Source organism: Aphidius gifuensis, linkage group LG2 (assembly GCF_014905175.1).
Source record: "Aphidius gifuensis isolate YNYX2018 linkage group LG2, ASM1490517v1, whole genome shotgun sequence".
Lineage (NCBI taxonomy): Eukaryota > Metazoa > Arthropoda > Insecta > Hymenoptera > Braconidae > Aphidius > Aphidius gifuensis.
Window position 1 is genome coordinate 13,520,666 of NC_057789.1, and position 13,725 is coordinate 13,534,390.

The 13,725-nt window shown below is 31.1% G+C and overlaps 1 protein-coding gene across 1 annotated transcript in view; it reads right to left on the reverse strand.

Moving 5' to 3' along the window:
* Positions 1-3,127: 3,127 nt before the first annotated feature.
* The window catches only part of LOC122850404 (titin-like), a 55,538-nt gene continuing 44,940 nt past the window's right edge, over positions 3,128-13,725 (reverse strand). Inside the window, exons 11-15 of the mRNA XM_044149557.1 lie at positions 7,695-7,764; positions 6,780-7,634; positions 6,638-6,704; positions 3,694-3,747; positions 3,128-3,464 (exon numbers count right to left, since the gene is read on the reverse strand). Of these exons, the coding sequence (XP_044005492.1) occupies positions 3,457-3,464; positions 3,694-3,747; positions 6,638-6,704; positions 6,780-7,634; positions 7,695-7,764 (1,054 nt within the window). The 3' untranslated portion in view covers positions 3,128-3,456. The remainder of the gene's footprint in view (positions 3,465-3,693; positions 3,748-6,637; positions 6,705-6,779; positions 7,635-7,694; positions 7,765-13,725) is intronic.

Here is a 13,725-nt window from a genome sequence, read left to right on the forward strand (position 1 = left end):
TAATCCGCAACAAGCTGCCACAAGGGGCACTATGGGGTGCCACGGGCCTGAATTGCGGTACGTCCCAATTGGACCTAGGTGAATTCAGTTCCGTGGTACCCCATGGTTACCCCCTGGGCCATTGTTTTCCGACCGGTTATATACATTAGAATGTGTACCTGGTCACATCTGGTGGAACTGAATTCACCGTTTCCCGAATTCCCGGGTACAGCCGCCTATTTTATTTTATTTTAACTTGAGGGTGGGCCCGAAAATAAACCCCGCTGTGATATGAAAAAATTTTAGAAAACCTGGAGGCTTCCGAAGGAAGACTACGGCAGCTTTGAAAATTATCAAAAAAAATTGTAATTTTATGTGGAAGACTTCGTAAGCCTGAGGTCTTAAATTGGAAGTCTTCCGAAGTCTTCCTAGTTGGACAAATAAAGACTGTTTTAAGACTTCGACATTTTTAAGACTGAGAGTTTTTAGCTCGGGAAGTGAAAAAAAAAATCTAAAAAAAAATTCTTCCGGAGCTTAATAAATGATTGGCGAACGTGTCTTTGGATTAGGGCTATACAAGCTTTGGTGAATCTTAAACGGCCAATGCTGGGTTACTAATCATTGGCCAACTTTTGGCATATTCATTCAATTGATAGCCGCCAATATTTGCCCGATTCTAAGCATATTTAAGAATGACTAAGCATATTTAAAAGACAGAAATAGTTGATCAAATATTAAATAAAATGAAATACTCGAGAATATTCATGAAATATTAGTTTTGCCACCATTTTACTGTGTTAGCACAACAATTTTTGTAAGAAACTTCTTTCCTTCAGAGAAGTGCTGAAAACTGGAAAGTGTAGTCGAAAGAAACGCAAGGAGTCGTTGAAGAGATAAAGATATCAATATAATTGAAAAAGTAATACGGATACATTTTTAATATCTACATAAAAATACCTCTATTGACTTTGTAGTCTTTATTTGAATTTTCTTTATAATTTGGATAGCAAAGTCATGTTAATTATTAGAACACTAACAAAATTACTCGAAAGCAACTAATTTGAAATTCAATATGAGGATGCACACCTACTAATTTAAATCTATACGTCGAACGATTAGTGATGCCGCGCGAGTTGAGAAATCTCGAAATGCAATGAGAGAGAGGTGACAAGAGACAATATATTTTGTGGTAAGAGAGAGATTTATTCTCGCAACTAAGGTGCTATTCATTGATGTACTCATGGGGTCTACGGTTTCATTCGCAGATAGACAGAATATTCAATGAAAAAAAAAAAGATAAAAGAGACCCTAGGTATTATATAAAAATGTTTTTTGTATTAGTAACTTTGTATTTCATTATATGAGGGTCTGGATTTTAAAAGCTCTTGAGTACTCGGAGCTGTATAAATACGGCGCTGTAAATTAGTGAAATTCCAAAAAACTAAAATTCAGAAAATTGAAAATAAAAAAATATAGCCTCATTCAGAAAGACAAGTGAGACATTTTCTTTCGAATAAACTTTATTTTGAAATCATTATTTAACAAAATAAAAAATAAAAATGCAAAAAATTTACAGGCTATAAATTATCTTTTTTTTTTAAATATAACTCGTCATAACTTTTTCAAATATTGTTGGATCATTTTAAAATTCAAAATATACATTAAGTCTAGTATGGCAATGCATTGAGTTATGATAGAAATTCAATTTGCGTTTATTGTTTATTTATAAAAAATTTTTATCTAATACGGGACGAAAACTACGTTTGTTGCACTTTGACGCAAGAAAGTATCAAGGAAATTTTATGACTGAAATACTTGTGAGTAACAACTGTGTCCATTATTATGAAATTTTCCTGGAAATTTCAGCTTTTTTTATCAATAAATAAAAAAGATATTGATTTAACAACAAACTGCGCGCCTTCAGAATAGCTGTTTTTCGTCTTAGATGACTTTTTTATCATGCAAGCTTGGTTAGAATAAATCAGAATATTAATTTTTGTTACAAGATATTCAAACTGAAAATAAATAATGTTGATAAACGCGCCTGAAGAAAATTGTAAGAATATTTGGAAACTGTACGTGACGTCTCCATATAGTTTTACTTTTCTTCGGAACGTAGAAAAGCAGAGAGAGAGTGGAGTAGAAAGGAACACTTCTATATAAACATAGACTAGGACAGCTGAATTTATCCTGATTGCTTAAAATCCTTTCGAATCGGTAAGAGTTTCCATACGTTTCTTTAAAGTACAGAATCAGTTTCTCTTATCTATTTTTTCAGAGAATGAAAAATTCTAAACTTTGAGTCGTTAACTGGAACACATCATGTGACGATGTAGTGTTGGGAGTTTTTCTTTGTGAATGGGTTATCAGTGTATATTCATTAATTTCTGCTTCTCACTTGAATAGATAAGATAATAGTATATTATATAACTAGTACGTGAAGAAGGTGATTCTTGCACGATTTTGAAGGTGTCAATACGAGTCACCAGAAGTTGAGAACGAGCCGAAGGCGAGTCGAAAACGACCTGGTGACGAGTATGACACTTCCAAAGTCGTGGAGGATCACCTTCTTCACGTACGAGTTATATACAATACTTTTTGACACGAGGTTTGTAATATAGACGCCATTTTGCGCTAATATAGTGCGTAAGGAGATACTTTTACGCACGATTTCTTGTTCAAAAATCGTGCGTAAAAGTATTTCTTTACGGACTATAATTGGTGCGTAATGGCGTCTTTTACAAACAAAGTGTCAAAAAATAAGTTTACTAGAAGAAATTCATTATCTTTCTATTCTTAGAACAGAGAATAGAATTCAAAAATATTCATCATGCGTATCCGCATCAAGTATTTCATGAACTTCTTTTTGTAAAATCGCTATTAAAAATAACGGAAGTCAAACCAACAGAGAAACATGGACATTTATTTTTTTAAAGCTTTTATATTTTCATTTGAAAGGAAAATTCTACGAGCCATTGATGAAAAGTGTAAACGAATCAATCTCTTAGTTGTCAGGTTATTTTATAATTCAATTATTTTGGAAACTATGAAAAATCTATCTAAAATTTTTTGTCATTTATGAAATAATTTTTTTCTTAGTTCAAATTTTAATGATAGTTGATCGAATCATTAAAATTGAATGTGATTTTATTGGAACGTTGAACAATAAAGTAATACGATTCTTTTATCAGTCTACTATTTCAAATGAATTGGTCATTCGTTGTCCTCAAAAATTAGGAAACATGTACACAGAATGAATGGTTCAAATAAAAAATCCTGTCTCCATATTTTATAATACTTACGGTATTGACTTTATTATCGGCTAAGCTTTCAAGCACAGTTTTTTTTTTTATTCAAGCTGAAGATTAACGAAAACTACATTTTTTCATTGTTAATTTTAAAAATACAGCGATTAATAAGCGAAGCGGTCAAATCTGCATATTCAAACTCTGGCTCAATGTTACTGTCATGAAAGCGTCATGCATCTGTGAAGTTTTTAAAATTGAATATTTGAAAGTTAATTGAAAGATACTTCTTTCTGATCAAAAATATTTTTACTGCCAGTGATTCAAGTGTAAGGTATCGCGATAAAAATCAATGAGTCCAATCATCTATTATTTAGACGTCTGATTTGTATTATAAGATGAATTTCACTTGCAATTGAATCCTTGTTATTATACTACTTAATATAAACCGTTATACATTATTACAAACCTTTAAATTTTTGAATATCTTGTATTGCCATTGTTTCGATTTCTTCTTCTGTTTCTGTTGGAAATAAAAATTGCTCACGTTAATTTTTGATATTTTCAATATGTAATGAAATAGTTTCTGTTATTACAATTATATTTAAGATGAAATAAATAAATATTGAAAATAAATCCATTGTTGAGTAAACAAATAAAAATTTTATTTCAGGAAATCATAATCATTTAATGATTGAAATAACATTATTTGGAAGTTAATATCGAGAGGTCTGACTTTTCAACAAGGCTTCTAAGCTAGACCTATTTTTCTAATGAAATAATTCTCTACATTCTTACTTTTTTTTTATTCTTTCTGACGTGGTATTTGATGTGTAAACTTTATCTTTAGGCGCGGGTTGGGTATGGAGTGAAAGGAAAAAATAAAGAGTTTAGACGTCAGATCCGGTAACGGATCTGGACAGGAATCGATTTTCTGTCAGTCTACAATGCGCCTTGCAGCGCCATGGTAATCGGTCGGTAACCGTTACCATGGGAATATCCAAATTCAGTGCCGTGGCCCCCGCGGTGAGGGACGTGACTTATATCGTCCATACTGGTCTCCATGACCGTCCGTTGTCATTTTTATTTTTCGACTAGTTTCGTCTAGTTTTGCCATGTTGAAAACAATGGACTTAGAAAAAAAAATTAAATTTCACAAAAAAAACTAAGTCCCTTAAAAAAAAAAAAATTTAGCTAGATTTTTTACTTAGCTGTAATTGTAGCCACACAACCAATATCTACATTATTTTACTTAGCTAGATTTTTCACTTAACTAGATTTTTTACTTAGCTGTAATTGTAGCCGAACAATCAATATCTACATTATTTTACTTAGCTAGGTTTTTCACTTAGTTAGATTTTTTACTTAGCTTCAATTATAGCCACACAATCAATATCTACATTATTTTACTTAGCTAGATTTTTCACTTAGCTAGATTTTTTACTTAGCTGTAATTGTAGCCACACAATCAATATCTACATTATTTTATTTAGCTAGATTTTTTACTTCGCTACATCTAAGGCTAAGCTGAGTTCCTTTTTTTTTCTAAGTACATTATTTTCAACATGGCAAAACTAGACGAAACTAGTCGAAAAATAAAAATGACAACGGACGGTCATGGAGACCAGTATGGACGATAAGTCACGTCCCTTGCCACGGGGGCCACGGCACTGAATTCGGGTGCGTCCGTTACCATCAGGCGTTCTGTAGTATATATGAATTTAAATGCGAGTATTTATATATTTAATTTATTTATTATTATATATCTATGCCGTTATATATATTAATATACAAGTATTTTATTTGTATTTATTAGTTATACTTGCATTTGTTAGGCAAAGTGAAGTTCATATTGTACATATATATACAAGCATATGCAAGTATTTTTCATTTACAAGATTAATATACCTATTATTATTGTTTACATAAAATATAATTTCCTAAATTCGAAACACAATATTGAATTATTATACAATAATAATTTATTTATAATATTGTCTAATTTTATGTTTTAGAAAAAAAGAGAAATAGACATTGATGTGTTAGTTTAGAAGAGAAAATCATTATTGTAATTGTACGATAATTTTACAATATAATTTATTTATACTTTTTTAATCAAAGTAAAAGAAAAATGCTATACTTGATAAATATTTATATTCATAATTATTAAGTTTATTATAGTGTATTAATAGTATATTTCGTTACAAGTGCCCACTCAGAGAGTGTGCTCTCAACGAATTTGGAGGGGCAAGCACGAGCCTTGGCGAGTGTTTCCCCTCCAAATGAGTTGTGAGCGGGCTCTCTGATTGGGCACATGTAACGAACTATATTTTATGTTACTAGGAACAGTGGTAATAATGTGTGAATTTCCAAAAAGCGCACTACCCCTCTTACGCTTTGGAAATTCACACATTATTCCCACTGCCCTTGTAACATAAAAACTTTTTAGTTACAAGTTAAAAACTTTTTTAAATAATTATTGGACGCAAGCTGCTGATTATAAATCCCAAAATATAATGCTCAGTGGACTTATGATTTTAAAAAATCCTTCAGCTTACAAAAAGCTTATTAACTGGAATTATTATTTCCACTGCATATACATGCGTATTGAAGTTTGTCAATTATTTTTATATAAACTATTGCAAATAAGTAAAGAAAAGTTTACGAAACAGTTTTACGAAGAAAATTATTAAATAACGAGTCACTACAAGATAATGATTATTGATAATATTGTTGAAGTTATTTTTATTATTATTATTTATACTATAAATCTTTATTATTTGATAATATACCATACATGTATACTATCTTATTTTTATCAGCCTAATTATATTGACCAAATTAATGACACTTTCAACTGTATTTAAGTTCAATATACTCATACATCGCCATATACTCTTTCACAGTCAACGTATTCATTTCTTTCTTACTCAATCTTATTAAGCATATGGGCGAACGCTTGTGTGCTAGAGAGAGGACTGAGTGTCACTACTGAGTGTCACTACCGAGTGTCACTCCCGAGCGTCAGTGCCGAGTGTCACTCCCGAGTGTCAGTGCCGAGCATTACATACAATTTTTTTCTAACTACATAACGTAAAGAAGTTTCACTTCAAAAATTTATAATCATTGTCAAATTTACTATTGCTATTGGTCATTTCATTTTTTACAGTTAGTCAAAAAGATTTTCTAAGTGTTTTTTTTTTTATGTTCATTTGAACTATGGTTCATTTTTTCTTTAAGTTTTTGCATTGTAAAATTTACTATTAGTCTTATCTAATATTGGCTTCATAAATTTATCATTTGACTATTGTAAAAATTACTATGGTACAATGCTACATTTTCAAACTGCTAAACTGGGGAATCTTTATTTATGAAACTATCTATCGGTGGAAAAATATCAAATATATACTTACTTATTGGGAAAACACCAGTTAATAACTCAGTAGTGACCATATCAGCTTCAAAGTCTTCAAAGTTGCCCTATATAAGGAACATCATAAAAATCAACAAATTAACGCACATTGTGAACAAAAGTTTACTTATTATGATACGTACCTCAGTAATTTCTGCAACTTCCCATGCTCGGGGTCGGAAATCTTCTGGAGCAAAGTTCAAGATCAGTTCTTCAACTGTCGTATGCTGAAGTTCAACCATTCTCATAAAAGCTCGAAAGCCAACTGTAGCTGCTACAATGCTTTCATCAGTTGTTGTTTCTTCGGTAAGAACTTGCGTTATCAGTGAACCATAGCCTTCCCTTTCCACCAACTGAACTAAAGCATTTTGAGAATCTGGGGTGCGCAATGCTGGGAACTGATTAGTTCGATAGAGGCTTTCATTTATTTGATTTTCAGACACTCCTTGACGGACTAGATAACCGATTGTAGCCAATTCTCTTAATGGAACTTCAGCTTTTCCAAATTCTTTGACGTCTAAAAGTCTTATCGTTTTTTCAACCGCATGAAGTAAGTTATTACTGTTTTCTCTAAGAATATCTTCGACAACTACTTCAGAAAGATCATTTAGTTTTCCTGTTTTGTTTCTTCTCAAATTTTCTTGAATAACTTCGTTATTATCTTTTTCTACATTATTTGCTATTTTCATAACATTTATTTTACTTTTGGTTTCTTTAAGTTCTTGGAAACCTCTACAAATTTCTGCCGATGATTTGTTGACTACTTTCGGCTCAATGTTGCCATCAATAGGTGCAGATAAGTCGATGATTTTTTCAACGGATAGCTTTCGATATGAGTCTTTAATGACCGAGAAAGAATCAGTGATCAGTCCAACACTTTGAACGATTGATTTTTCTGTATTTATTTGTTTATCTAGATTCTTAGTTTCCCGAAGGGTCGTCAATGTTGTTGTTGATTCAACTACTGATGGTACTACATCGGTGCTGAAGTCTATATCCTGAACGGAAAAAAAAAAAAAAAATTATATCTTATTTAAAACCTCTCAATTTTTCTTTACCTTGTAACTTTTTGCTGTAAAAACGTCAATTGATTCCATAGGTTCAAACTGCAACGAATCTGTAACTTCTCTGAAACAGAAAATTTCGGACACAGACGATTCGTTTTAAAACCAATATAATCTGCAAAAAAATATTTCGACTTTGAAGAAACACGGAATTTCAAAAGCAATCTGAACCCGAATGATTTAGACAAAATAATATCCTGTTTAATTCCATTAGATTTCAAGTAATTTTAGAATTTCGCAATTGGATTTACCATCTAGATTTACATCACTAAATAAAAACAACCAGAAACTTAGAAAAAATGAAGGAGTTCCCTCGCCGGGAATCGAACCCGGGTCTTTTGCTTACTGGGTGAACGCCTTGACCTCTAGACCGCTGACTTTCTTATTTTTTCTAAGTTTCATCAAGTAAACTCCGATGTCCTTCTATTCGTCAATTTATTGTGTGTGTGTGTGTTTGTTTACTAGTTATAAATTAATCTAGATTACAAATTAATTTATTTCGCAACATTCTTTCGTTAGCTATTTTTGCCATAACTAATTAATAGAAAATGTATCGGCAAATGTTTGTAAGGAAAGGATGTAGCCAAATAAATTAATTCGTAGTCTGGATTTATTTTACAGCCATTTAACACAATAAATCTAAAGAAAGGATGTTGCCAAATCAATCAATTCGTAATCAAGGTTAATTTAATAACATTATTTTTTATATGAAAATAAAATTATTGTTTTAAATGGCTGTAAAATTAATCGAGATTACGAATTAATTTATTTCGCAACATCCTTTTCTTCGCTATTTTTTCCATAATTGATTAATAAAAAAGCTATTGGCAAATGTTTGTTAGATTGGTGTACACTTTCCCTAACCCATTTTTGCTGAAAAAATTTTTATCTAAAACAATAGATTTCTAAGGAAATTTTTTTGTATAAAACAATATTTGCTAAAGATATATATATATATATTATTAAAAAAAAGTTGCTAAAACAGAGCTACTTTCATATAAGCTAAATTTTTTGTTTTTTTTTTTTCATTATATATTATTAACAGAGCCGGGAAGTTCGTCTGTTATTTCAGCTTGCCGTAAATACCATGGCATCATGGTGAAATATAGTTTAAAAAAAAGACGATCTGAACCTCGTACATGGAAAAAATGGCCTCAAAAAATGGCCTTATTTTTTTTGGCCTCTTAACAATGGCTCTTAAAATGGCCTTATATTTTTGGCCTCTTAAAAATGGCCTTATTTTTTTTGGCCTCTTAAAAATGGCCCCAAAAAATGGCCAAAAGAGACCAAAAACATTAGGCCATTTTTTAAAGCCATTTTTAAGAAGCCAAAAAAAAAATAAGGCCATTTTTTGAGGCCATTTTTAAGAGGCAAAAAATATAAGGCCATTTTAAAGGGCCATTTTTAAGAGGCCAAAAAAAATAAGGCCATTTTTTGAGGCCATTTTTTCCATGTACGAGGTTCAGATCGTCTTTTTTTTAAACTATATTTCACCATGTTGCCATGGTATTTACGGCAAGCTGAAATAACAGACGAACTTCCCGCCTCTGATTATTAATTATATAATAATATAATTATTACATATTAATAAAATAAACAAATATATCTATTCAGGAGAAGTATTAGGAGCCGAAAAAATACGTTGTTGCTTATTTTATTTAGGACAGAGTGTATACCAACACATCCAACAAGAAGGTCTGCAACGAAATTATTATCTGATATATCCATGTGGAATATATATATATATTCTGAATATATACAGTTATATATTCTAAATATTCGTGAAACTCATAATAAACACAAAATATAAAATAGCCATATCTCAAAAATATATTATAAGATATATATTGACAATATATTATGCGGATATAGATGACAGATATAACTTTAGGCCAATTAACTGTAACTTTCATATATTCAGTTATATTTTTTATATATTTTTGAATATATTCAGCGTATATATATTTTTCCATGCGGGTATTGTGATCAAGAAGACTCTAGCATTAGAGACGCGAGTCGATTGTTAGTCGCTTTATCGTTTGTGCCACCGACTGATATTGTTAAAGTCTTTCGATCTTCAAAGGAAGAAATGCCAGAAAGTTTCTTAGATATATCCCTATCTAAAAAATCATCATTATATACTGACTCTATAGTTTTTATTTCTGAGAATGAAAATGATAAACTTCCATTAGGTAATTATTTAGGTGATCTCACTGATGAGCTTGATGGTGGTTACATAAAAACTTTTATTTCTGAGGGCCCTAAATTTTATAGTTATATTGCTGAAAAACCTGATGGTACAATAAGCAAAGTATGTGAATTAAAAGGTGTACGACTTGACGTTAATGCTCGAAAATTAGTCAATTATGATAGTATTAAGACTTTAACTAATGGCAAAAACGACAAAATTATTGTAACTTGTGACTCAATACGTCGAACTAAAGAACATGATGTACATACAATAACAGAATCGAAAATTGTTCGTGTTACCGGACCGAAACGGAAATTTACAGCTAACATGAATAATACATTACCGTATGGTTATATTACTATGTATAATAGCAGTAAAAAAAGACATGGAGGCTTAACTACTGAGTATAATACTAGGCCGTATAATACCAGTAAAAAAAGACCTAGGGACTTAACGACTGAGTATAATACATGTAATAATACTGTAAATAAACGTGCTAAATATGTTATATGAATAAATCTTGAATAAAAATAAAATGTTTTATGTTTTTATTGAATACACACCCTACCAAATTTTTTTCAGTTATCATCATGGGTTGGCAAATGACACATCCATTTAAAATTATTATTTCAGGTCCGTCCGGGGCTGGTAAAAGTGTTTGGACTAAACTTTTTTTAAAAGAATTATCAGGATTATGTGATACTGAATTTGACCGTATTATTCTATATTACGCCGAATGGCAACCTGTGTATACTGAATATAAAAATGTTGAATTTCAAGAAGGCTTACCAGACATGAAAGATTTTAATGATATTAAAAAAAAAAAGTTAATCATAATGGATGATTTAATGCGTGAAAGTAGTAGTGGGTCATCGGTATTAGATATATTTACCAAGGGTTCACATCACCGCAATTTAAGTGTATTATTATTATCACAAAATTTATTTCATGGGGGAAAATTTTATAGGGAAATTTCTTTGAATACAAATTATATTGTTGTTTTTAAAAATCCGCGTGACAAAGCTCAAATTTCTCATCTTGCTAGACAAATATCCCCGTTGAATACAAAATTTATTCAAGAAGCTTATTTAGATGCTACATCAGCGCCACATGGTTACTTATTAATTGATTTGAATCAGTCAACACCTGAAAACATTCGTATTAGGACATGTATTTTTCCTAGTGACCCTGTAAATTATGTGTATGTCCCAAAACAAGTACGTGATATAAATAATAGTGATCCATCTTTAAATTTACCAGTTGTACATCTATAATGTCTGACAACACACCAAAGCGGGTGTCTTTGAGAATACCATTTGATCGGAAAAATACAATATTATTAACATCACTTGTTCATGCTAATCCAAAACAACGTCGAGCAATACTTCGACATAGTGATTCTAAAGTTATTCATTGTATTTGTGAAATCATTTTGAATTATTTGAAAGGGGTTTTACCAATCAAAGATAAGGAAAAAAGGAAGCTAAAAAAATATAAGAAAATTTTGAGACAAATAATTTCAAAAATAAGTTGAGCAGCTAAAAAGAAAATTATCATAAAGCATTGTATTGGTATTTTAGCCTTATTGATTACGATTATAATAATTCTTTTATTTAAAAATTTGGCGTAAAAATATGGAGCATACACGTAAGATGGCCCTCGTACCTCACGATTCTATAAATAAACTCAAGTCGCTTGAAAATGAAAATCATGCATTCACAAGTATCCAAACACCTGGGGATCCAACATCACGTCTTGATAAAGAACTTACAAAAATTTTAAATTCTTCTAAAAATGATGCAGAAAAATGGAGTGAAAATCGTGAGTTATTTAGGCGATTTTTATTTTTTGAGAGTGATGATGACAGACCACATACAAAATTAACATATAAAGATATCGATGATAGTATAGAAGATTCATCGTACCCTGTCGAGAATATAATAAAAAGTGTTCCTCCGCGATATCAGCAAAAAGCTAAGGCAATAATTGATCATATTAACACTGAGGATATAAATAAGCGTTTTAAATGGGATAAATCTGGTCACATAAGTATAAACAACAATAAAATACCCAATACAAATATTGTTGATGTATTGAATGATGCTTTACGTTATCGTAAAAGTCATAATGCTGTTGGTCAAGAAGAATTTGCAAAGTTTCTCCGTGGTATAAATACTCCGCGTAGTTCTGTAGGTAATGACAATTTCTGGAAGTCACCTATCATTTCAGAAGATGAAGATGATGACGAGACAATATTGTTTTTAACACCATCAGCCGACCGCCCAAATCACAGAGTTAGTAAAAGACTTGAGCCGCAATTTCCGGATGGTGAGCAACCAACTACTAGTGGTGAATCTGAAGTATCATGGCAAAGAATAAGTCCCGAAAAGAAAAAGTCAAAAAAGACCTCATAAATACTAATGAGAAAAATATAAAAAATAATACACCCATTGCAAATATTTATTATGGTTCATCAAATCCTGTTGCTTATACTGGTGCACGTAATATTGTAGCAAAATATCCAAATTTAGGTGATAAAATAAAAGAGTATTTAAATTCACAAGACGCGTATACATTACACAAACCTGTCAAACGTAAATTTCCGCGTATACATTATAATGTATCAGGCATCGATTCTGTTTGGGAAGCTGATTCAGCAGATTTACAAAGTATAAAATCAGAAAATAATGGTATAACTTTTTTACTTGTTGTTATTGATGTATTTAGTAAATTCTTATGGATTGAACCATTAAAAAATAAAACCAGTCCAGAAGTATGTTCAGGATTTGAACGTATATTTAAAAAGATGCCTGTTTTTTCACAGACCGATTCTGGAAGTGAGTTTAAAAACAAAATTATCCAAAAGATGTTAAGCGATGCTAATATTTATTTTCGAGTGGCAAGAAATCCTGACATAAAAGCATCAATTGTAGAACGCGTAATACGTACAATAAAAGAACGTATTTGGGGTTATTTTACACATAAAAGAACACATAAATATATAGATATATTACAACATATTGTCGATGGGTACAATAATTCTATTCATACATCGATTAAAATGACACCATCTGCAGTGACGATGAATAATTTAGAAATCGTTAGAAAAAATATAGAAAGTCGTTATGATGATGAAAAAATAGTTGATCGATTTAAATATAAAGTAAATGACCGTGTGCGCATCAGTGCTGCGAAAGGTGAATTCCAGAAAGGGTCTCAGGAAATATTTAAAATAACGAAAGCTACATCACGTCAAGGCAAACCGATTTATGAGTTAGCCGATTTAGCTGGTGAAGTTATTGATGGTATGTTTTATGAGGTTGAATTGTCTCCAGTTAACAAAAACATTGAAGAAAGTGTATTTAAAATCGAAAAAATTCTAAAAACACGTGGTAAAGGCAAGCGAAAAGAATATTTTGTACACTGGCTGGATTGGCCATCGAAATTTGATAGCTGGATTCCTGCAAGTAATCTACAATGAATAATGACAGAAATTTTTACCTCACACTTGTTAGTAACAAAAGTACTGAATTTTATCCTAATAATAATGCATCGGAATTTAGTATACAACTACCACGTGAAATCAATTTGGAGGGTGAGTGGGTTGTTGGTCTCTGTGATATAAATTTACCTATCGGTTTTTTACATATCTATCCTCAAGAAGGTTGTATAGGTATTGATGTAACACAGTCTGGGGATATTACGATATTTTTACCTCATGGCGTTTATCAAAATACTGAGGCAATAATTAATGCCTTGAATGGAGATAAAATACTGAATCAACATTTTGAATTCAAATTTAATTCCCAAACACGCTTTACCAGTATAAAAAAA